Raw genomic sequence first — 23,630 nt, 5'->3', positions numbered from 1 at the left:
TCTACATTTATTTATTTATTTATTTATTTATTTATTTATTTATTTAGGGGTTTCTTATATACCGAGGCACGTTTGCAAAACATCACCTCGGTTCACAATGTAACATAACTTAGCAACAGGCTTTACAATAATAACATTAACAGGTAGGGGTTAACAAGGGCAGGAGATGATAATACGAGAAATATATACAAATGTACAAGTTGATTTTAACAAGTAGGTTAAATAAAGCAATAAGGATAATTAGCAGGGTTAAGTAATAGATGGAGGGGGAAGAAGAGGAGGAAACCTAGAGTGGGTGGGGGGTAAAGAATGGGCGATATCAAACAGCAGACATCTACGATTGGTTAATAGTCTCAGGCCAAACAGCTAAATACATTTCTACAAGGTAGCAAGATAATTTAATATTTGGCAATTTGGGGTTGCTGGTCCCCAGAGTACACCACCATATAGAATAGAAGGGACCTTTTCAGTTCCTGCTTAAATCAAGTGTTATTATTATCTTCCCCCTCTTTTTCCAAGTCTCACCCATGTGAAAAAATGCAAATGAGCTGGTGGGCAGTGTTGGCCTGGGTAGTCCATTGTATCGAGACTGCTGCCATCTCCCCGATGCTTCTTCTTCTCCACGGAAAGGTCATTGCCAACGCTGGGGTCCATACCCTCCTGGGAACCTGACTCTGCCTCTCCATTGTTGCTTGGGTCCACACCCTCCTGGGGTACCTGACTCTACCTCCTGGGGTCCATGGCCTCCTGGGGGACTGCTTGATCTGCTGCTGGGTTCCATGCCCTCCTATGGAACCACTCAATCTGCTGCTGGAGTCCACCTTTCATGGAGGACCACTCGATGTGCCACTGGGGTCCCCTTCCTCTTGGGGAACTGCTCCATCTCTAGATCTGCTGCTCATTCACTGTTAGCCAGCCTGGATGAGTCACCTTCTCTCAGTGAAAAGGCCAAGACCCAGGCAGGAACATGGAAAGAGAATATGTGCACACCCTTTCTTCCTTCCTGGCTTTTTTTTTTTGTGTGTTGTCTGAAAACTGGGTACCCAAGGATCTGACTCCCCTTATTATTCAGGGTGAGAATCTGTTTGCTTCCTAGGAATTTCTCAGTACATTTGTCTCATAAATCCCTCTCTCATTCAGAATTCTCCAGTGTAGGAATTTTCCAGTCATAGTTTTGTAATTTAGGATTTTGCTATCCTTTGATTTAAAGTGATATTTCACTGCAAATTACCAAAAGTAGTCCAGAGGGCTGTGACATGCAAATCCCCTACCTGAGTCTCTGACTCATCTAGTCAATGGTCATTTAAGCAGGTTCACAGTAAGGGGTCTTGCAACCTTTTCAATCTCATTCTGGGTTTCCTGAACTGGCGGCTCAAGTTACATAGCTGCATTGTCCTTTTTTTTTCTCTGCTGCCACTTAAATGGTTGCTACTCTTTAACCTCCATCTCTTGGGATGTGTGGTTTCATATAGTCTTAACAAAACAAGATTATAGATACTGCTTAATATGAGAAATAGTAGTCAGCAATATAGTGCTCAGTCCTCAAAGAGGGAGGCACAGATATAGGAAAAGTAATCCTTACAAAAAAAGGTGGTGGTTTCACAATGAAACTTGCTTTACTTCAAGCAAGGACGATGATACCAATTCTCCAGCTGACTTGGGCTTTTGGAATCACAGGTTACACTGAACTGAACTAAATGGGTTTGCAAGGGTGTGACATGGGATTTTTTTTAACTTAATACACAGCACTCAAAATAATCGATCTATTACAAGTAGCTTCCCTTTAAAGACCTTCAGAAGATGATGGTACATTTCTGGATTCTAAGAAGGATTTTAGATGCTCAGGGAAAAAAACCCAAAGGAATCATCTCTATCCTTAACGATACATCTATCCGGATAAAGGAAAGTAAAGGAATAACCCATAGAGGTAAATTTAGAGTATAAGGCAATAAAGCATTTGCGCCATTCTTGGGTAGAAAGAGCTAAGTCAGGAAATATATGAATTGTCTTATCAAGAAAGAAAGAAGAAAGATGTCTAAAAAATCTTTACATGACCTCATTGACATCCTGCTCATAAATAAAAGAAACCAACAGAGTAGAGCGTGCAACAAGCTCAATCCCAGAATTTTCAAGAAATTCAGACAAATTTTCAATAATGTTGAAGGAAGCTTGTTGAAGATTCTGAGTGCTCCCTCCTCGTGAAGAAAGAAAAACAGCTTTATTTATAGAGGGAATTTTTGCAGAATCAAATTGTAATACATCTACAAAATATTTATTAAGCGTAGTAAGTGAAAACTCTCCGAAAACTTTAGGAAAGTTAAGAAATCGAAGGTTAAGGTGCCTGGCTTGATTTTCTAAAATTTCAACTCATCGGGATAGAATATTCAAGTCCTTAACAACTACAGCATTAAAGGCTTGTAAGTCTTTAATCTTGCTTTCAGCATTAGCCAGCTTTTCTTGAATGTCCAGATAGTGAGAGTCACATTCACTTTTAGAAACCTCAAATTTAGAAGACAATAGGTCAATTTTATTATTAGATTCTGTGAGAGATTTATCAAGGCCTTCCAACAGAATCCAGATATCATCCAAAGTTCCTATAGTCAGTTTGCTAATCAAATGAGAAGGCTGACTGGAGGAAGGCTGCAGGAACGGCACAGAGCTGCCCATCAATCTTTGCAAGCTTGCTGGAGGGGGCTCACCCTGAGCCGACAACTGTGAGGAAAACAAAGGATCCACAAGGGTCTCCTGCTGACTTCACCAAGCAGCCTTGATGGAAAAAAAACGCTCTGGAGCCGCTCCACTAACAGCTTCCGCCAACAGAGGAAACAGCAGAATATCATCAGTATGCGCCTACGAAGGAGGTGGAGTGAAAAGTCTCTCTGATGGAGGAAGTCAAAGATCCTCGGGACTGAGAGATGCCTTTCCTGACAAGATGGCCGCTCTCCCATCTGGCCTCGCAATGGAGCCTTCAGTCTGAACCAGAGGTAGTCCAGCAGGCATGTAAGATGGAATAAGCTGCTGCCAAGGATAAGGGGTATCGGGGAGAAAAACCCAAACCTTCCCTTTACATTTAGGAGAAATTGTTAGACAATAAGAAGGAAAATTGGGAGCAGCTTGAGACCGCCAGTATCACGCCACCATCGTGGTTCCATGACATGGGATTTTGTCTGTTCAGCTGTCTTGTAACTTGTTCATTCACTCAAATTATAGCAGAAGAGTTGGTTGCTTTAAGGCCAATAGTGCCGCAGCTAGCCTTGAGCTGGGATCTGCTTAGTTCATGGCTGCTGTGCTGTATATGAGTGCCACAGAATAGTGCTGAGGAATCCAGGCTCAGATTACTGATAGCCTGGTGTATGGTCCTGCCCTCAGGGGATCCAAAAGCTATGCTGGGACACCAGCATTTAGACGGCTCAGAAGCTACGTTACATGGTGGGATCCTGGTGGAAGACCTGTGAGCTCTTAATCATATATATATTGATGTTATGCAATCTGAAAGGCTTGATGCTTTCAGTCAAATTTTAAAGCATCATTCATGCAAAAATAGCCACGTACCCACTTATGTGGGTTGCGCACGAGCAATGCATATTTTAAAAGCCACAAAATACACAATTATGTACCCGATTGTGCATGAGGAATAAAGGGGTGGAAAAGGGTTGGGACATGGGATTTCCGAGGCAGGGCCAACACTTATGCACAGAACTCCAAATTTTAAAACCAAAAACCGCAACGCACATATACAAGATATCGGCATTACTTTACTCGTGCTCCTAATGAGGAGTAAGTCTCTAGATCTCAAGTTGTACAGTTTACAAAACAAGGTGGTTCCATGTCAACTGGGCAGCATGCAGGATGAAGAAACAGAAAGCTCTGAAAGACTTCACTGTTAACTGAACAAACTGATGAACTAATTGGAAAACTGGGAATGAGCCTAGCATGAGCATGTTTTAAAATTCGCTGACATACATGCGTAAAAGCTGACAAGGTCCATTGGAAGACACAAGGTCCTGTGGAAGACACTAGCTGTGTGGTGAGTACCCTCGTTAAATTAGGAGCATACTTATGCATGGTGTATTTTTAAAACATATGGGCCGGATTTTAATACCTACGCACGGGCATAGATTTGTGCTCACAACCCAGCACACACAAATCTACGCCCGATTTTATAACATGCGCGCGCAGCTGCGCACATGTTATAAAATCCAGGGTCGGCATGTACAAGGGGGTGCACACTTGTGCACCTTACGCGCGCCGAGCCCTAGGGGAGCCCCGATGGCTTTTCCTGTTCCCTCCGCCCTCCCCACCTTCCCCTCCCTTTCCCTAGCTAACCCGCCCCCCAGCCCTACCTAATCCTTCCCCAACCTTTGTTCCATAAGTTGCGCCTGCTTCTGGGCAGTTGTAGGTTGCGCACGCCGGCCTAATGTTGGCGTGCGATTCCCCTGGCACAGCCGCTATGCCGGAGGCCTCGGTCCTGCCCCCACCCTGCCCCGCCCCTTTTCACAAAGCCAAGGGACATACATGCGTTCCGGGGCTTGCGCACCTCGCCGGGCCCATGCAAAATAGGCTTGGCGCGCGTAACCCCCCTTCAGTAACTAGGTGGGCCTCCTATAGAGGTATACATACCTACCTAGTATGAGGACCTTATAGCTAGTTTCTCTCTCTCTCTCTCTCCTCCCCTCCCCCCCCCAAGTGGTTGTAGGTAGGAATTGCAACAATTGTGGTACTTACCACAAAGTGTGAAAAAGTTATCACAGCCTGCAGTAATACCTATGCAAAGCGCTAAGATAGTGTACTTGGTGATAAACAGCCTATTACCATAAAACATGGCCCTTTTCCTATCACATGCAATATTTAGTGCATTTTGATAAATCCAGGCCTAAGTTAGCTGGATATGTCTATCTGGCTAGCTTTTTCGATATTGAACCCATTTTTAATTCAGCAATGGTGACATTACTCTGATCTGCATATATTTAGTTCAGAACATCAAGTGTTAAAGCTTGATATTGTACTGGAATTACAATTGCATGACATAAAGGTTAACAAAAACAAATGAAAAAATAAGGTGACTTGCATTAGCATGCTGGTTTGAAAGTTGGTTAGTACGTAAACCTATAAATGTCTAGAAAAGAATAGTGTATTCATGTTTGATTAACTATTCTTTAGGGACAGGTGAACTGATTTAAAATAAATCCAACTCCCATACTGTAGCCAGGGATTAGGGAAAAATTGGCATTTGGAATAATCAGAGAAGATCTGGGGTAGGTCTCATCAGAACAAATAAGCCTGATATTGACTTGAGTCTAGCAAATTCAGACCCCTTGCAGTTTGACCGAGATCTCTGTATTTGCTTAGCATTGATCTTTTTCACTCAGATAAGATGTAAATATTCAGAGATTGTCTCTTTTATATCCAAGTATTCTGAATAGTTTCATTCTGAATATTTGCAAAAATATGAACTAATTTGAGTAACTAGACATTTGAAAATATTTTGCAAGTCAGATTCGAGTCAAAATTGATTCCAATTATCTGAGTAATTTCAAATCACAAGTTTACAGCTGCATACCAGTGTAGAACTGGGTTGGAGAGGTTCCCTGAGCCCTACTATTTTTATGTTCCCCTTACCATCCAGGCGTCACTCAGTTGCTGGAACTGATGAACATGTTCAGATGTTTGCGGGGTGACTTGCAAAACTTGGTCCCTGTAAAAAAAGAAAACTAATGATATTTACAAATTATTGGATGCACATTTGGTGGACAAATTCAGTTGTTTTCTAACCTAGATGATTTGTAGTGGAAAAGTAATTGTTTTTCTGCCAAGTCCAAGACACAGCTGTTGGTCAAAGTTAAAAAGATTTGGATAGACAATACAGTTGGAAATCTGTGTGGGAAACAATCTAGTAAACTCTCAGGTTAAGGAGAAAGAATAAAAAATAATTTATTAGTACGAATTTATATTTTAAAAAGCAAGAAAAATTTGTTTTTGGGTTGTGGGTCCCTCATGAGAGGCTTCTAAGAAAACTAGAAAGCCATGGGATAGGAGGTGATGTCCTTTCGTGGATTACAAACTGGTTAAAAGACAGGAAACAGAGAGTAGGATTAAATGGTCAATTTTCTCAGTGGAAAAGGGTAAACAGTGGAGTGCCTCAGGGATCTGTACTTGGACCGGTGCTTTTTAATATATATATAAATGATCTGGAAAGGAATACGACGAGTGAGGTTATCAAATTTGCTGTTGATACAAAATTATTCAGAGTAGTTAAATCACAAGCGGATTGTGATTCATTACAGGAGGACCTTGCAAGACTGGAAGATTGGGCATCTAAATAGCAGATGAAATTTAATGAGGGCAAGTGCAAGGTGTTGCATATAAGGAAAAATAACCCTTGCTGTAGTTACACTGTTAGCGCTCACCCTGCCAAGGGGGGTGGAGTTAGTAATCTATTATTGATCAGCTCCCCCAGAAGGGAGGAGCTGGCAATCTGATGTAGGTCACCCCGCCAGGGAGGCGGAGTTAGCAGTCTGATATGGATCTGCTTCCCCAGAGGGGAGTAGTCAGCAGAGTGATGTACTCCACAGATGGAGTTAATGATCTGTTGTGGGTTGGCTCCCACAGAGTGGCAGTCTGTATGATACTGCTCTAGTAGTGTAAGGAATAAACACTGAATGGAAATTGGTGAATCCTTGGGCCGATGGCAGATGACAGCGCCCCAAGGAGGATATCCTGAGAGGGACCACCGGCTAGGCTGGAATATGGAGACAAACACAGATAGTTCTTTATTAGACAGGACGTAGAACCACCAGAGGTGGCAGTAGTGAGTTGATGTACCCGGCAGGGCTAAAGTCTCTCAGATACTGGAACTGTGATCTCTGGGTTGCTGAGCTGTAGAGAGAGACCATAGATAGTGAGTAGACAGGGTATGTTGGATACATAACCAGTAGTAGATGATACACTCACAATTGTAGATATCTTGTAATGGCTTCAGTGCACCAGAGAGTCTTCAGCATACTCAGGAACAGGTGCCGTAGGCGAGTACTATTTCCTATATGCAGTCTGGAATAAAAACTCACAATATATGTGTATGAGGTGGCTTCTGTAATAGAAGAGAGTCTTTGGAAGGTTTTAGGAACATAGGCCCTCGTGGAGCGAGTGCCGGTTCCTATCTGCAATCTGTAATAGTACTTCACAAGATATAGGTATGCAATAGCTTCTGAGATAGAAGAGAGTCTGTGAAGGGTTCTAGGAACATGGGCCCTCGTGGAGCGAGTACCGGTTCCTATCTGCAATATGAAATAGTAATGTACCAGATATATGTATATGATAGCTTCTGATATAGAAAAGAGTCTGTGAAGGGTTTTAGGAACATGGGCCCTCGTGGAGTGAGTACTGGTTCCTATCTGCAATCTGCAATGACAACTCATGATCTCCGAACCTGCGATAACATCTTAGGCAGAAGGGAGTCTTCAGAGATTAGGAACATAGGACCTCGTGGAGCGATTACCGATTCCTACCTTTAATAGAACTCACAGTGTTTACGTCTGCGATCGCTTCCAGGCATTAAGGAGTCTTCTGAGCATTCAGGGACGAAGGCCCTCAAGGAGCGAGTACCGGATCCCGTCTTAGCAGTCTGAAATCAAGAAGAGAAAGCGGGGCCCCCAAGGAGCAGATACCCCTTGGTAAGTTTGTGGAGGCAGAGCAACAGAGAAAGATTTCCCCTTGCTAACTCAATTTGTAGTAGCAAACAAAGACCTTTTAAGTTGGAAGCGGATGACGTCACTATGGGATGATGCCCCCGAGGTTCGCGCCCTTGCCGGTACAAACTCTGGAGGGCACGCGCGTGCCCTTACTTCATCAGGAACATGGAGGATCTGCAGCATCAGGCCAGCCCAGATATTCCGGGGAGAAGTGACGAGAAGAAGCCGCAGCAGCATCTGTCCGTCAGACCCGAAGGGAGTTGCCACAAAGGTAGAGAGGGTGGAGCGAGGACAAGAACAGGCATGAATGCAACAGTACCCCCCTTCAAAAGGCGGTCTCCTCTTCGGTTGCCAGGTTTAGCACCAAAGATGCACGAGGTGGAACTGATGAAGCATCTCTTTATCCAATAGGTCTGAGGCTCCAAAAGATGATTTCGGGGGCCGAAGCCCTTTCAGGCAATCAAACTCAGCCTCAGTACAAACATCCAGGGTCTCTAGATTCTTGAGTTCAAGTTCGTAATCATGATGACAAATAGATATTGAGATGTGAAGAATCTCGCAGAGTTTATAATGAAGTCAGCAGCAATGAGAGGGCTGCCATGGATGTCACTGAGGTATCAGTGGAAGTGGTGATGTAGAAACTGGTCCAAAATCCACTTCTGAATAGCTCTTCCGCAGGATTCTGGAAGAGAGATGATGGCAATACCAGCAAAACAATCAGGGTGATAGGTGGAGATATCTTCATCCTCAGAATCAACAGTGCTGTAAACCTCCAGCACTACTTCCAAGTAAACCAAAACGTTAAGTTGATAGTCAGAGATATCTTCTTCTTCGGAAACAACAGTGCTGTACACCTCCAGCACAACTTCCGGATGGATCAATCGCAACACTGGTGGCTAGAGATGTCTTCTTCCTCAGAATCAACAGTTCTGTATACCTCCAGCACGACTTCTGAGTGGACCAAACACAAAGCTGTAGATAGAGATATCTTCTTTAGAACTGATGGTATCATCAGCAAACAACCAGGCTGGTATTTAGAGATATCTTCTTCTTTGGAATCAACAGTGCTTTACATCTCCAGTACAACTTCAGAATGGACCAATCGCAACACTGGTGGCTAGAGATGACTTCTTCCTCAGAATCAACAGTGCTGTATACCTCCAGCACTACTTCCGAGTGGACCAAACACAAAGCTGTAGATAGAGATATCTTCTTTAGAACTGATGGTAGCAGCAGCAGACAACCAGGCTAGTATTTAGAGATATCTTCCTCGGAATCAACAGTGCTGTAATCCTTCAGCATGACTTCTGAGTGGATAGATCGTAGTGGATATCTCAATTTTGTAATCCAGGAAGACATTAAAGATGTAGCGCGTCCTCTAGCTAAGGCGCGCATAGCAACCTCAATGAAAAACATAGAAACATAGAAACATAGAAATGACGGCAGAAGAAGACCAAATGGCCCATCCAGTCTGCCCAGCAAGCTTCACACACTTTTTTCTCTCATACTTATCTGTTTCTTTTAGCTCTTGGTTCTATTTCCTTTCCACCCCCACCATTAATGTAGAAAGCAGTGATGGAGCTGCATCCAAGTGAATATCTAGCTGATAAGTTAGGGGTAGTAGGGGTAGTAACCGCCGCAATAAGCAAGCTACACCCATGCTTATTTGTTCTACCCAGACTATGTTATACAGCCCTTATTGGTTGTTTATCTTCTCCCCTGCCGTTGAAGCAGGGAGCTATGCTGGATATGCTTGAGGTATCAGTTTATTCTTCTCCCATGCTGTTGAAGCAGAGAGCCATGCTGGATATGCATCGAAAGTGAAGTATCAGGCACATTTGGTTTGGGGTAGTAACCGCCGTAACAAGCCAGCTACTCCCCGCTTTGTGAGTGTGAACCCTTTTTTCTTCTCCCCTGCCGTTGAAGCAGAGAACTATGCTGTATATGCATAGAAATAGAAGTAACAGGCTTATTTGGTTTGGGGTAGTAACCGCCGTAACAAGCCAGCTACTCCCCCCTTTGTGAGTGCAGATCCTTTATTCCACATTTCCTCTTGCTGTTGAAGCTAGAACGATGTTGGAGTCACAGTAAGCATGTGTACGTTTATTGAATAAGGGTATTGTCTCCAGGCAGTAGCCATCATTCTGGTGAATCACCCACTCTTCATTGGCGGCCTCTTGACTTTATGGATCCACAGTGTTTATCCCACGCCCCTTTGAAGTCCTTCACAGTTCTGGTCTTCACCACATCCTCCGGAAGGGCATTCCAGGCATCCACCACCCTCTCCGTGAAGAAATACTTCCTAACATTGGTTCTGAATCTTCCTCCCTGGAGCTTCAAATCGTGACCCCTGGTTCTGCTGATTTTTTTCCTACGGAAAAGGTTTGTCGTTGTCTTTGGATCATTAAAACCTTTCAAGTATCTGAAAGTCTGTATCATATCGCCTCTGCTCCTCCTTTCCTCCAGGGTGTACATATTTAGATTCTTCAATCTCTCCTCGTACGTCATCCGATGAAGATCCTCCACCTTCCTGGTCGCCCTTCTCTGTACCGCTTCCAACATCACCAGCAGGTAATAGAAAAACTGCTGGTGATGTTGATAAGATCCTCAAAAAAGTGGTGCAAAGAATCGTCCAAGACACATTTCAAATTGTAACACAATAGTGGATCTTCAAATTTGTTGAATGGACTCCTCAGGTATTCCACAAAACATCTGAGATTAGAGTTGCCTCCTGCTCCTGAGTCCTTCAGGGCAGACGTTTGAACCATCACTGGTTCAGGAATCACAGAGACTGGACAAGAGTGGAGGAGATATTTCTGTATAGCCCAAGAACAGTCCTCCCGCGGGACTCAGGCTTGTCCGTTTTCCCTGACGAATAGGGCAATCAGAAACATCATGGCCTGGCTGACCACAGTACATGCACAGGCTGTTCTTCCTCCTATCTCTTTAGAGGTCAAGTGACCGTGACCAGGTTCCTTCGGTTCCTTCCTTTCCACAGCAGGAGGTGCTGTACCCCTTAGTAGTGCAGGAGCACTGGTTTACTTTAACCCAGGTAACACCATAGGCCGGAGTTCCTTCACCTTGTCTCACAGCCATCAGTCAATCCGAGTAGCTAAGGCTATTAGTTCTTCTAGTGAGTCAGGTGTCTGATGAGCAGCCAGCTCGTCCTTTACTCGGGTATCCAGGCCTCTGCAAAAGAGTGTCTTCAGACATCTGGGGTCCCAGTGGAGTTCCGCCGCAAGAGTTTTAAATTCAATGGCAAATTCCGCCAGAGATCTGTTGCCTTGCTTCAGATCCACCAAAGCAAACCCAGCAACAGACATACGAGCAGGGTCATAAAAAATGGATTTAAACAAGTCCATAAATCCTTCTATGTCCTGCAAGATAGGGTCTTTTCGTTCCCACAAGGTAGATGCCCAAGATAAGGCTCTCCCATCCAAGTAAGACAGAATGTAGCTGGTCTTAGAGAGGCCTGTGGGAAACAGTGAAGGTTGTAAGGTGAAATGTAAGCTGCACTGGTTCAAGAAGTCCCGAGTCTTCTGGAGTTCTCCGGAGAATCGAATAGGTGCTGCCAGTGGAACAGCTGACTTTAAAGTTACCTCTGGTAACTGGCCTTCTTGTGTAGAAGCTGTGCCTTGTGCCTTCTGCGAATGAAGCTGGTGAAAAGCTGCAGTAAGTTTCTCCAAAGTTTCTTGCTGTTCTGAGATGCAATGAGCCAGGCCCGGAATAGCCTGCAAGGCAGAAAGGTGAGCCGGGTCCATGGCCTACAGACATCAAATACCTTAAGCTGAGTACTGCTTCTCCAAATACTTTCTTGAAAGCTGAATTCACTTAAGTTGGTTCCTCCAATTCTTCTCCAATACTTTTAGCCGGATTCACTGGAGTTAGCAATCTGTTAGCGTTCACCCTGCCAAAGGGGGCGGAGTTAGTAATCTATTATTGATCAGCTCCCCCAGAGGGGAGGAGCTGGCAATCTGATGTAGATCACCCGCCAGGGAGGCGGAGTTAGCAGTCTGATATGGATCTGCTTCCCCAGAGGGGTGTAGTCAGCAGAGTGATGTACTCCGTAGATAGAGTTAATGATCTGTTGTGGGTTGGCTCCCACAGAGTGGCAGTCTGTATGATACCGCTCTAGTAGTGTAAGGAATAAACACTGAATGGAAAGTGGTGAATCCTTGGGCTGATGGCAGATGACAGAGCCCCCAGGAGGATATCCTGAGAGGGACCACCGGCTAGGCTGGAGTATGGAGGCAAACATAGATAGTTCTTTATTAGACAGTAAGTAGAACCACCAGAGGTGGCAGTAGTGAGTTGATGTACCCGGCAGGGCTGAAGTCCCTCAGATACTGGAACTGTGATCTCTGGGTTGCTGAGCTGTAGAGAGAGACTATAGATAGTGAGTAGACAGGGTATGCTGGATACATAACCAGTAGTAGATGATACACTCACAATTGTAGATATCTTGTAATGGCTTCAGTGCAACAGAGAGTCTTCAGCATAGTCGCCTCCCCCGACATCACTGAAGACTGAGACGGACGTTAACGGTGCCAGAACACCGGGTGGCCGCGAACAGGGAAGCCACCCACCATCACCACCAGGCTCCCTGAAATAAAAACAGTGATCTGAAGAAACTGAGAAAAGAAGCAAAACTGAGGTGAAGGGAAACCATCACAGTCTGAGAGGGGAGGGGCAATGTGCTAGATTCAATCGGGTGACATGCCTCCCCCGACGTCACTGAAGACTGAGATGGATGTTAATGGTGCCAGAACACCGGGTGGCCGCGAACAGGGAAGCCACCCACCATCACCACCAGGCTCCCTGAAATAAAAACAGTGATGTGAAGAAACTGAGAAAAGAAGCAAAACTGAGGTGAAGGGAAACCATCGCAGTCTGAGAGGGGCAGGGCAATGTGCTGGATTCGATCGGGTGACACGCCTCCCCCGACGTCACTGAAGACTGAGACGGACATTAATGATGCCAGAACACCAGGCGTTGCGCGCCATGCGTTGAGCGCCGAAGGGGAGCGACAAAGGGGCACCCCCCCTTTGTGCACCCATAGTGTTAACCATTCCCCTTGTTATTTCTATCCCTTGTTAACAATCTCCATATTACAAACATTTAATTTATTTGACAAAGGAAATGCATGTTTTCCTGCATATTTTGTTTAAATGTAAACCGATGTGATGTGACATAAATCAAACACCGGTATATAAAAACTACTAAATAACTAAATAAATAAATACTCAGGAACAGGAGCCGTAAGCGAGTACTGGTTCCTATATGCAGTCTGGAATAAAAACTCACAATATCTGTGTATGAGGTGGCTTCTGTAATAGAAGAGAGTCTTTGGAAGGTTTTAGGAACATAGGCCCTCATGGAGCGAGTGCCGGTTCCTATCTGCAATCTGTAATAGTACTTCACAAGATATAGGTATGTGATAGCGTCTGAGATAGAAGAGAGTCTGTGAAGGGTTTTAGGAACATGGGCCCTCGTGTAGCGAGTACACGTTCCTATTTGCAATCTGCAATGACAACTCATGATCTCTGTACCTGCGATAACGTCTTAGGCAGAAGGGAGTCTTCAGAGATTAGGAACATAGGACCTCGTGGAGCGATTACCGATTCCTATCTGTAATAGAACTCACAGTGTTCATGTCTGCGATCACTTCCAGGCATTAAGGAGTCTTCTGAGCATTCAGGGATGTAGGCCCTCGAGGAGTGAGTACTGGATCCCGTCTTAGCAGTCTGAAATCAAAAAGAGAGAGCAGGGCCCCCGAGGAGCGGGTACGCCTTGGTAAGTTTGTGGAGGCAGAGCAGCAGAGAAAGATTTCCCCTTGCTAACTCGATTCGTAGTAGCAAACAAAGACCTTTTAAGTTGGAAGTGGATGATGTCACTACCGGGGGATGCCCCCGAGGTTTGCGCCCTTACCGGTACAAACTCTGGAGCGCGCGCGCGCCCTTACATCATCAGGAACATGGCGGATCCACAGCGTCAGGCCAGTCCGGGGATTCCAGGGAGAAGCGGCGAGGAGAAGCCACGGCAGCATCTGTCCGTCAGACCCGAAGGGAGTCACCACAAAGGTAGAGAGGGTGGAGCGAGGGTGAGAACAGGCACGAACGCAACATACATGATGTTAGGCTCCATATTTGGAGCTACCACCCAGAAAAAGTATCTAGGCATCATAGTGGATAATACTTTAAAATCGTCGGCTCAGTGTGCTGCAGCAGTCAAAAAAGCAAACAGAATGTTAGGTATTATTAGGAAGGGAATGGTTAATAAAACGGAAAATGTCATAATGCCTCTATATCGCTCCATGGTGAGACCGCACCTTGAATACTGTGTACAATTCTGTTCGCCGCATCTCAAAAAAGATATAGTTGCGATGGAGAAGGTACAGAGAAGGGCAACCAAAATGATAAAGGGGATGGAACAGCTCCCCTATGAGGAAAGGCTGAAGAGGTTAGGGCTGTTCAGCTTGGAGAAGAGACGGCTGAGGGGGGATAAGATAGAGGTCTTTAAGATCATGAGAGGTCTTGAACGAGTAGATGTGACTCGGTTATTTACACTTTTGAATAATAGAAGGACTAGGGGGAATTCCATGTAGTTAGCAAGTAGCACATTTAAGACTAATCGGAGAAAATTATTTTTCACTCAGCATACAATAAAGCTCTGGAATTTGTTGCCAGAGGATGAGGTTAGTGCAGTTAGTGTTGCTGGGTTCAAAAATGGTTTGGATAAGTTCTTGGAGGAGAAGTCCATTATCGGCTATTAATCAAGTTTACTTAGGGAATAGCCACTGCATGGTATCTTCTTGTGGCCTGGTTCTTTTGGCCTGGTTTGGCCAGGTTCTAACTACACTTGGTTCTTGTGGCCTGGTTTGGCCTTTGTTGGAAACAGGATTCTGGGCTTGATGGACCCTTGGTCTGACCCACCATGGCAAGTTCTTATGTTCTTGTAGTGGTAAGAGAAATATGGGCATCTCCCATAAGTGTTTTAACTGCATGGGAAGTATGTAATACAATTGGAATGCCTGGTACATGTGATTACAATTTACAGATAGCTACTGCACATGCCACATTCCCTAATTCACAATCTGAAAATCCTTGTTCTATCATACCTAAGGTACTAGAAAAATAAGCAATGGGAGTTACATTATCATGCTGCATATCCTTCAGAAACATGATACACCCACAGATCAATCATAGAACTTAAATCAACAAGATCCAAGCTGGGAGCATTTAGTACTGATTGTACTAAATCCTGCACAATTTCCAAATCTTCTTTAGTTAGTCAACTTATCTTCACTAGCTGGGCTGCCTTTGAGATGCCGGGTAAGGAACTTGCTTTTGATACTAAAAGCTGGAATCTATAACCTACAGAAATTCAGCAAACCCAATAAACCTCTTAGCTGTTTTATAGTCTGGAGAATTGCCAATTCTGCCACTTGTTCATGCAATGCACAGTAGAGATGTGAATCGTGAGATCGATCGTCTTAACGATCGATTTTGGCTGGGAGGGGGAGGGAATTGGATCGTCGCGTTTTTGTTTTTTTTTAAATCGTGTAAATCATAAATCGGGGGAGGGCGAGAAAACCGGCACACTAAAACAACCCTAAAACCCACCCCGACCCTTTAAAATAAATCCCCCCCTCCCGAACCCCCCCAAAATGTCTTAAATTACCTGGGGTCCAGTGGGGGGTCCCCGGTGTGATCTTCCACTCTCGGGCCACGGGTGCGTTAATAGAAATGGCACCGGCGCTACCTTTGCCCTGTCATATGACAGGGCAAAGGTAGCGCCGGCGCCATTTTGGTTCCTGTCCCCCGACATCACGAGCGCAGGAGATCGCTCCCGGACCCCCGCTGGACCCTCAGGGACTTTTGGCCAGCTTGGGGGGGCCTCCTGACCCCCACAAGACTTGCCAAAAGTCCAGCGGGGGTCCGGAAGCGACCTCCTGCACTCGAATCATATTGTCGGCGCCATTTTGTATTGCAAAATGGCGCCGGCCGTATGGCCATATTGCCGTATTGCAAAATGCCGCTGGCCGTATGGCCGGTGCCATTTTGCAATACGGCAATATGATTCGAGTGCAGGAGGTCGCTTCTGGACCCCCGCTGGACTTTTGGCAAGTCTTGTGGGGGTCAGGAGGCCCCCCCAAGCTGGCCAAAAGTCCCTGGGGGTCGAGCGGGGGTCCGGGAGCAATCTCCTGCGCTCGTGACGTCGGGGGACAGGAACCAAAATGGCGCCGGCGCTATCTAGGCAAAGGTAGCGCCGGCGCCATTTCTATTAACGCACCCGTGGCCCGAGAGTGGAAGATCACACCGGGGACCCCCCACTGGACCCCAGGTAATTTAAGACATTTTGGGGGGTTCGGAGGGTGGGGGATTTATTTTAAAGGGTCAGGGTGGGTTTTAGGGTTGTTTTAGTGTGCCGGTTTTCCCGCCCTCCCCCTTCTCCCGATTTACAATTTTTGACGATAAATCGGGGGAATTCCTATTGTATCGCGCCTCTAACGATTTTTGACGATTTAAAATATATCGGACGATATTTTAAATCGTCAAAAAACGATTCACATCCCTAATGCACAGCCAATATGTTTACCCTCTATACCTAGATTTAATCCTAGAAATGAAACTTGTGACTGACAAATGTGTGCTCTGTTAGGATTTACATTATATCCTGCCTGTGCTGTTTGCAAAAGTAACTCAGTAGCCTGCATGCAGGCAGATCATGTAGGTGCTGAGATTAATAGATCATCTACATATTGGATCAAAGATACACCAGCTGGAAGTGGGGTATGAACTGTCTGAAGGTCTTGAGGCAAGATTTTAGAAAAGATAGAAGGGCTTTCTACATAACCTTGAGGTAATCTAGCCCACTGATAACTCTGTTTATTATATTGAAAAGCAGTTGCGAGGCAAGAGGCACACAATAATATGCATTTGCTAAATCTAGGACTGTATACCACCTACCCAGTGGTTCAGTTTGGAAAATAGTAGCTGGATTTGTAACATTAGGATATTCTGCTAACACCATTTCGTTAAGCGCCTGCAAGTCTTGCACCAATTGCCATTTCCCTGAAGGCTTCAAACTAGGTACTTGGTGTTTGAATACTTGCCAGGATCTTATGGCCTGGTTTGGTCTCTGTTAGAAACAGGATGCTGGGATTGATGGACCTTGGTCTGACCCAGCGTGGCAATTTCTTATGTTCTTATGTTCTTATAAATAAGGGAGTATTATTTATTTTAACAATTTTTTCTATACCGGTGTATGGACCTAACCTTCACATCAGTTTACAATCTTAAAAAACATAAAAACAATTTCATACATAAAACAATAATAAGTAACATTACCTAATAGTCTACAGAATTTCTTGCAACAAGATAGCAAATCTACCAGTTGCGTAACACATCAATCATAATCTTCATATGGTGAACCACTAGACTCTATTATACCATGCTTAAGTAGGGATGCAATTTCTGGTTTAATTCTTCCTGTGCTTCTCGGGCTAAGAGATATTGCCTACGTCTGGGGCCAGTGCATCCTGGTTTTAATTGGATTTCCACTGAGTCTACACCCGCACCTTACCATAAGGGTCTTTTTCAGTTGTCCGTACTGTCGCGGGCACATGTGGGAACTGTTCCTGTCTGTGTGTTTGATTAATATACTGTCGGGCTAAATACACTGCTGTGGAGTTTGGTGCAAATGAAAGCTCTATTTCTAGGGCTTGTAACAAATCCCTTCCTAATTAATTTTCTGGACAATCCAGGGCATACAAAAACTGACTCATCACTACTTTTCCTTTTAACTGTACACTAGTCTTGGCTATCTTCTGTTCTCTGTACCAGCTTATTCTGTCCTTCAAATCCTATAGTTCAGATTGTTTCATCTGACAATTCAACTCCCTTTGGAAATGTAGTTAGAACTGAAGTAGTAGCCCTAGAGTCTAATAAAAAAGTATAAGGTTGCTTGTTAATATATACTGTTAACATGGGGTCTTCTGCTCCTGCCTGAATTTGCACCACTCCTAGGAGTCATTGGGCATACCCATTCCCTGCTCTATACCTCTGGATCTCATTGGCAGAATCCCAATGAGGAAATACACATGGTTAATGCGACTCCGACAGTGCTCTGTGCTTCAACAACAAGAGGAAATGTGGAAAAAAGGATTTGCATTCACAAAAAAGTGGGGAGTAGCTTGCTTGTTACTGCAGTTACTACCCCAAACCAAACAAGTCTGATGCTTCACTTTCAATGAATATCCAGTGTAGCTCTCTGCTTCAACGGCAGGGGGGAATGAAGAAAAGATGATTTTATATTCAGATAACAATCAACAAGGACTGACTTGCACAGGCTGGGTAAACAAATAAGCGTGGGAGGTTACATTAATGGCGGGGGTGGAAGGGAAATAGAACCAAAAGGGTATTAAAGGCCAAGAGTAACAGATAAGTATGATTAAAAAAAAAAGTGTGAAAGCTTGCTGGGTAGACTGGATGGGCCAATTGGTCTTCTTCTGCCGTCATTTCTATGTTTCTGTGTGTTTATATGTACTAATGTGTGTGTTTCTGTGTGACAGCCTGTGTTCATCTGTATGGAAGTTTGTGTGTATGTCTCTGTGAGAGTCTGTGTGCATGTCTGTGTAAGCCTGTGAGAGCCTATGTGTCACATATAGGATCTTATAGGCACGCATACTCACATATTATGTGTCTGTGAGGGAGAGAGAGCCTGTGTATGTGAAAGAGAGGGATTGTATGTGAGAGCATAGGCATATATGTGAGAGAGGGAGTATGTGAGAGAATTAATGCGTTATTGTGTATGTGTATAAGCGAGAGAAGATAAAGTTTGTGCAACCCTACCTCCCACAATCCACCCCAATCTCAGGGTGACTGGAAATCATAAGATCCCGCATATGCTGTTTTGGATGGGTTGGACAATGCCCTGGATGGCCCATATAACATGGATGCCAGGATATACCTCATGTTGCCTGCCTTGCCTGCTTGGCAAGGTGGCTATAGGCTGGGGACAGGGAGGTGAGGGAAAGAGGGGCGGTGGATGTAGGGGTTGCAGGTTGTGCAGGGGAGATATTGTCCGTTGAGCTCCTGTGGGGTTTGAACCAAGCCATGGTGAGGTGGCTGATGTTAACTGGTTCGCACCTGCAGGGGATCAAGGGACATGGTAACAACAAATTGTTACTTTACATCAGCAATCATCCCTGCTTACTTTTGTTGTGGCAAGCAGCAGCAAAATTCTGGTCTTTGGTCATGGCGGTTAGGATGATTTGGTCCTTGGTGCCACTTCTGTTCCAGATGTGGCAGTGATGGCGAGACAAGCAGGAGCTCTGTCTGAGGTTGGAGAGGTTGCTGGTGCCTCTTCCCTGTCTGGCAGCAATGGAGTCTCTGGTGTGGCAGGTGTAGCAGAGGTTCCCGGGTCAAGTGCTGGACATGTGCTGGAGACAGAGGAGTGAAGGGTGAGTGCCGATGGAGGTCTGGATGGGGGCCTCTGTGGGTGTATGCAGGGGCCGGTTAGTACTGAGCATCAATGTGCACTCAGGAGAGGGCCCGTGCAGAGCTGAGTCAGTCAGCTTTGAAGTGGGGCAAACATCCGAGTCATGAGAGACAGCCCCTTTGGTGGCTGGATCTGGCAAGTATTCACGCGTGAAGACAGGGGGGTCTTCTGTTCAGGGGGAGGGGGGTGGTACGAGTGTGCGCCAGGTTTCTCGGCCTGTGGTGTTACATGACCATTTCGATCCCTATGGTGGTGGGGCAAGTTTGCTGGGGCAGGAGGTCACGGTGGCAGACAGCAGCTCTGTGACTATAGGTGCACTGGACTCTCCTGTAGGTTTTCAGATTTTGGGTCATGGGGGGTTTAACTATGGGGTGGGAGTTATCCCCAGAGGAGGGGCAGGTGAAGGGGCAGGCCAAGGGAGTAGTGAATTTGTGGGGTGTCCAGTTGGAGGTTCTTTTGAGGTAGTTGATGTCTTGAGGGGGGCCTAATGGAGTATGGGTTGCTCCCAGGTGCAGGGGTGCAGATAGGTGCTGCGCAGTCAGTACTAGGGGTTGGGCATTGGGACCCATATGACTTATTGGGGCAGTCGGAGGGTGTTATGGGGGGTATGGGAGTAGTACAGTTTGGTGGTTTCAGTTTTCCAGGTGCATGTGGGATGGCGGAGGTGGACATCAAATGGGTTGGGGCAGATTAAGTCAGGGTGATTGGTTTCTGCAAATGCCGTATGGTTCTGTTGGAGATTGGTTTTTACCATATGGGCAGCCTTATGGGGTTTATTTTCTGGGGGGAGGGGTTCTGTGTTTGTCAGGTGGTCCGTGGTTTGGAAGGGGCAATGGGGATGTAGTGGCTGCTGGTTCTGTGCTTCCTTCACAAGAAGAATTGCGGCATCAAGGGGAGGCAGATGTTAGTGGTACCTTGTCAATGCAGGGATGGCAAGATGATGCTTTAGTCATTGTTGTGAAGGCTGCAAAAGTCTAGGGGCAAACTTCATGAGTTGGTAAAAGGAATATGTCTAGGGGCAAGAAGAAGCGTTATAGATCTAGGCATCGCTGTCAAAAGAGGTGCGGGAAATCTTCTAGTTCTTCTTCCTTGGCTACTACGTCATCATCTTCTTCTTCCAGTTCTTCTTCCAAGAATAGGTCACAGGTAGAGGTGGTTAATGTTAGTGGAGGAGGGGATAGTGGGACTCCAGCTTTGGTGACTTTGTCAGAATTGTGGAAGGGTATGTCACAGCCTTTTAGAAATAAAATTTAAAAGCAAAAATATATTATTTTACAGTTGTTAGAGGAGCGGAGGAAAAGAGGAAAGAAAAGGAGCATTTTAAGGGCAGTGAATAGGGTGCCTAGGACTATATTGAATTGGATTCTGTGTTTTTTGCATTTTGCCAGTGTTGTGGACCATCATGATCCATCTCAGTATGGGGCGTTGTCAGTTTACGCAGATACAATCTTCGCAACACATAAGGCTTATTCAGCTTGGGCTTGGCTTAATTATGAACGTTTTAGGGACAAAATGGAGGAGAATATGTTTATGTCTCCAGTAGTCAGGACATGAGTCTTTGGCTTACCCAAATGACTAATACAGCGGCAGGGTCACCTGTGTTTGGGTTGGGGCTGGGTCATTATCTTCCGCTGGTGGTAGTTCTGGGTCATCTGCTTAGCCATTTTGGGGGATAGCCGTGCAATCTGGCACTGCCAAGCAAAGTAGAGGATTGCTAGATGTCTGCTGGAGGTTTAATAGATCCCAGTCTTCAAGTTTAAACACCTCTGTTCCTATTGTGGAGTGACCCATGCAGTCAGTAAATGTCCCAAGAAGGCCAGAGGCAATGTGGCAGGTGGTTCTAAATCATAATCCAGCAAGCTCCAACATGACTGCAGCAGATGGTGCCAGTAGAAGAAGAAAAGAAGAAAGAAGAGAACATCATTGGAGCTGCTCTGAGGCCTGGGCTCTGGAGCTGGGCCTGACACTAGGCTGAGGCCCAGGAATTGCCGAGGCTCCGGTGTCAGAACACGGCCTCCAGGTTTGACCACAGCACCGGCCTAGGCCAAGACATTGGCCTTGTTAGGCCAATGCTGAGGTCATGGCGAACTATCATGTCCCTGGCCTATACAAGGCCAAGGTTTTGGCCTGGGCATAGGCCTCGCCAGCAGATTCCCTTCTAGATGAGTAAGTGGGAGCTGGGGGGAATCCTGGCTCCAGTATTTTTAAGGGTAGGTGGAAGGGAGGGATGGGAGGCTTTGGGAGGTCCTATTTTCATTTTTTTATTCATTTTATGGGTTTGGCTTTTTTAATGTTTGATTTGTTTTCTTCACATGAAGGAAAAAAATAAAAAATTCCATGAACTGAAATTTGTGGGAAAAAACCTCCCAAAATGAACCAAAAAATGATATTTCTTTTCTCTACATACCCTTAATGATGGGGCGAGAGACTGATGTGTATGGACCAGGAGAGAGACCATAGGATGATAGTGTCTGATAACTGAAAGGCAGCAAAGCAAGGCAGTGACTAGAGCCAGAGGGATGATGAACTGCATAAATGGAGGCATATCCAGCAGGAAAAATGAGGTAATAATACCCCTGTGCAGGTCATTGGTGAGGCATCACTTGGAGTATTACGCTCAGTTCTGGAGACCGTATCTCAAAAAGACAGAGATAAGATAGAAGCAATCCAAAATGGTGTGGGTTCTGCAGCGACAGACATATGAGATGAGACCTGAGGACCTAAGTATGTATACCCTAGATGAGAGGAGAGACAGAAGGATATGATACAGACTTAAATACCTGAAGGATATTGGAACACCCCCTTGACCAATTACCTCACAGGGCATTTCTGGGTTCGGGCTCCCCAGGGCGGATTCCATCAGTCCTCACATTCTTGGTGCCTGGTGAAGAAGGTGTTAGTGGGTGGGAGTTCCCTCCCTTCATCCCAGGAAAACAAATGGGACTGTGAACAAGACTGGCAGTATGTACAAATACTGTATTTTTCGCTCCATAAGACGCACTTTTTCCCCCCAAATGTGGGGGGAAAATGTTTGTGCGTCTTATGGAGCGAATATTAAAAAAAATTAAAAATTTAACAAACCCCCGCCCCCTCCTGACCCCCCCCCAGACCTTCCAAATTAATTTACTATAACCCCCCACCCTCCTGACCCCCCCCCCCCAAGACCTGCCATAAGTCCCTGGTGGTCCAGCGGGGGTCCAGGAGTGGTCCGGGAGCAATCTCCTGGACTTGGGCCGTCCGCTGCCAGCAATCAAAATGGCGCCGATGGCCCTTTGCCCTTACTATGTCACTGGGGTCAACCAATGTCAGCGATAGCCCCTGTGACATAGTAAGGGTAAAGGGCCGTCGGCGCCATTTTGATTACTGGCAGCCAACGGCCAAGTGGATTAATAATAATATTAATAAGATAACCTCACTACTTCTTCAAACTATTGTATTTCTTCTTGTTTCATTTTTTTAAATACAAGATCCCTTTGCCGAATCTCAAACCTGCAAAGTTGTGTTGGGTTCTAAATTTGGCAAAATGGTTATTCTACCTATATTAAATTTTATCTTGAACATTAGCCATTATAAATCTTTCAGAGTTTTAAGTTTTCTGAAGAATATATTTATATTAACATGAGTCCAGTAATCCTCTTTAGAACAATTCTTGGATATAATAAATTAAAGTTATATCCCTCTCCTTAGGGTGATTCTTCTGGATTAATTTGATGGCAGCCCAATTCTACTATAACAAAACCTCATGAAAATAACAAAACCTTTAATAAAGAAGGGCTGCTGTAAGTGTATTATTAACCACCTGAACTCAGCTACTTGTTGACTTGCCTTCTTGTCACTGATTCACCACTGTAAAGAATTAATTTACTTTAATTGCAATAGGTTTTGGGGTTTAAATATGCACTTACCCATCATATTTCACCTTCTGGCACAATATCTTTGAAGCTAGGATTCCCAGGATACAAGTCTTCCAAAGCAACAGCAGCATCCTACTGCAGAAACTGTTGTCATCAGCAGAGTAAGGGAACAGTGCAGCTCAGAGTAATATACTTTTACCTGTAATTAATCATTACTAGATTTCTGAAGACAGAATGCAACTGGCTATAATGATTAACTTGTGCCTATCTTGGGTCCCTAAAGACATCAGAAATGCTGTAGCTATTTCACTAACTTAGTATTTCTTGTTGCTGTATTTACATAAATTTGTTTTCAATTCTTCTATTGCATATGATTGTTTATACTTGTATCTAAGCATAAATTACTACTTCACAGTTAGAAACCTTGTATTTTCTCTACTTAAAGCTCTGATTGATTGACTAATTACTTCTAAACCCTGGCATTAGGCCCCAGCTGTTATGCTCAGGTATACCTTAGGAAGAAGATCCGTAGGTTCTCCCGTCAGGTGGCGAGACAGGAACAGAAGATGTGACCAACTGATCCCTC

General features: G+C 45.0%; 1 protein-coding gene across 1 annotated transcript in view; it reads right to left on the bottom strand.

The window, feature by feature from the left end:
- Window positions 1–23,188, bottom strand: part of LOC115093250 (carboxypeptidase O-like) — a 66,730-nt gene extending 43,542 nt beyond the window's left edge. Inside the window, exons 1-2 of the mRNA XM_029604924.1 lie at window positions 23,096–23,188; window positions 5,620–5,695 (exon numbers count right to left, since the gene is read on the bottom strand). Coding sequence (XP_029460784.1) covers window positions 5,620–5,695; window positions 23,096–23,175 — 156 coding nt within the window. The 5' untranslated portion in view covers window positions 23,176–23,188. The remainder of the gene's footprint in view (window positions 1–5,619; window positions 5,696–23,095) is intronic.
- Window positions 23,189–23,630: the final 442 nt, after the last annotated feature.

Source organism: Rhinatrema bivittatum, chromosome 6, assembly GCF_901001135.1.
Source record: "Rhinatrema bivittatum chromosome 6, aRhiBiv1.1, whole genome shotgun sequence".
Lineage (NCBI taxonomy): Eukaryota > Metazoa > Chordata > Amphibia > Gymnophiona > Rhinatrematidae > Rhinatrema > Rhinatrema bivittatum.
This window is presented reverse-complemented; position numbering and strand designations above follow the sequence as displayed.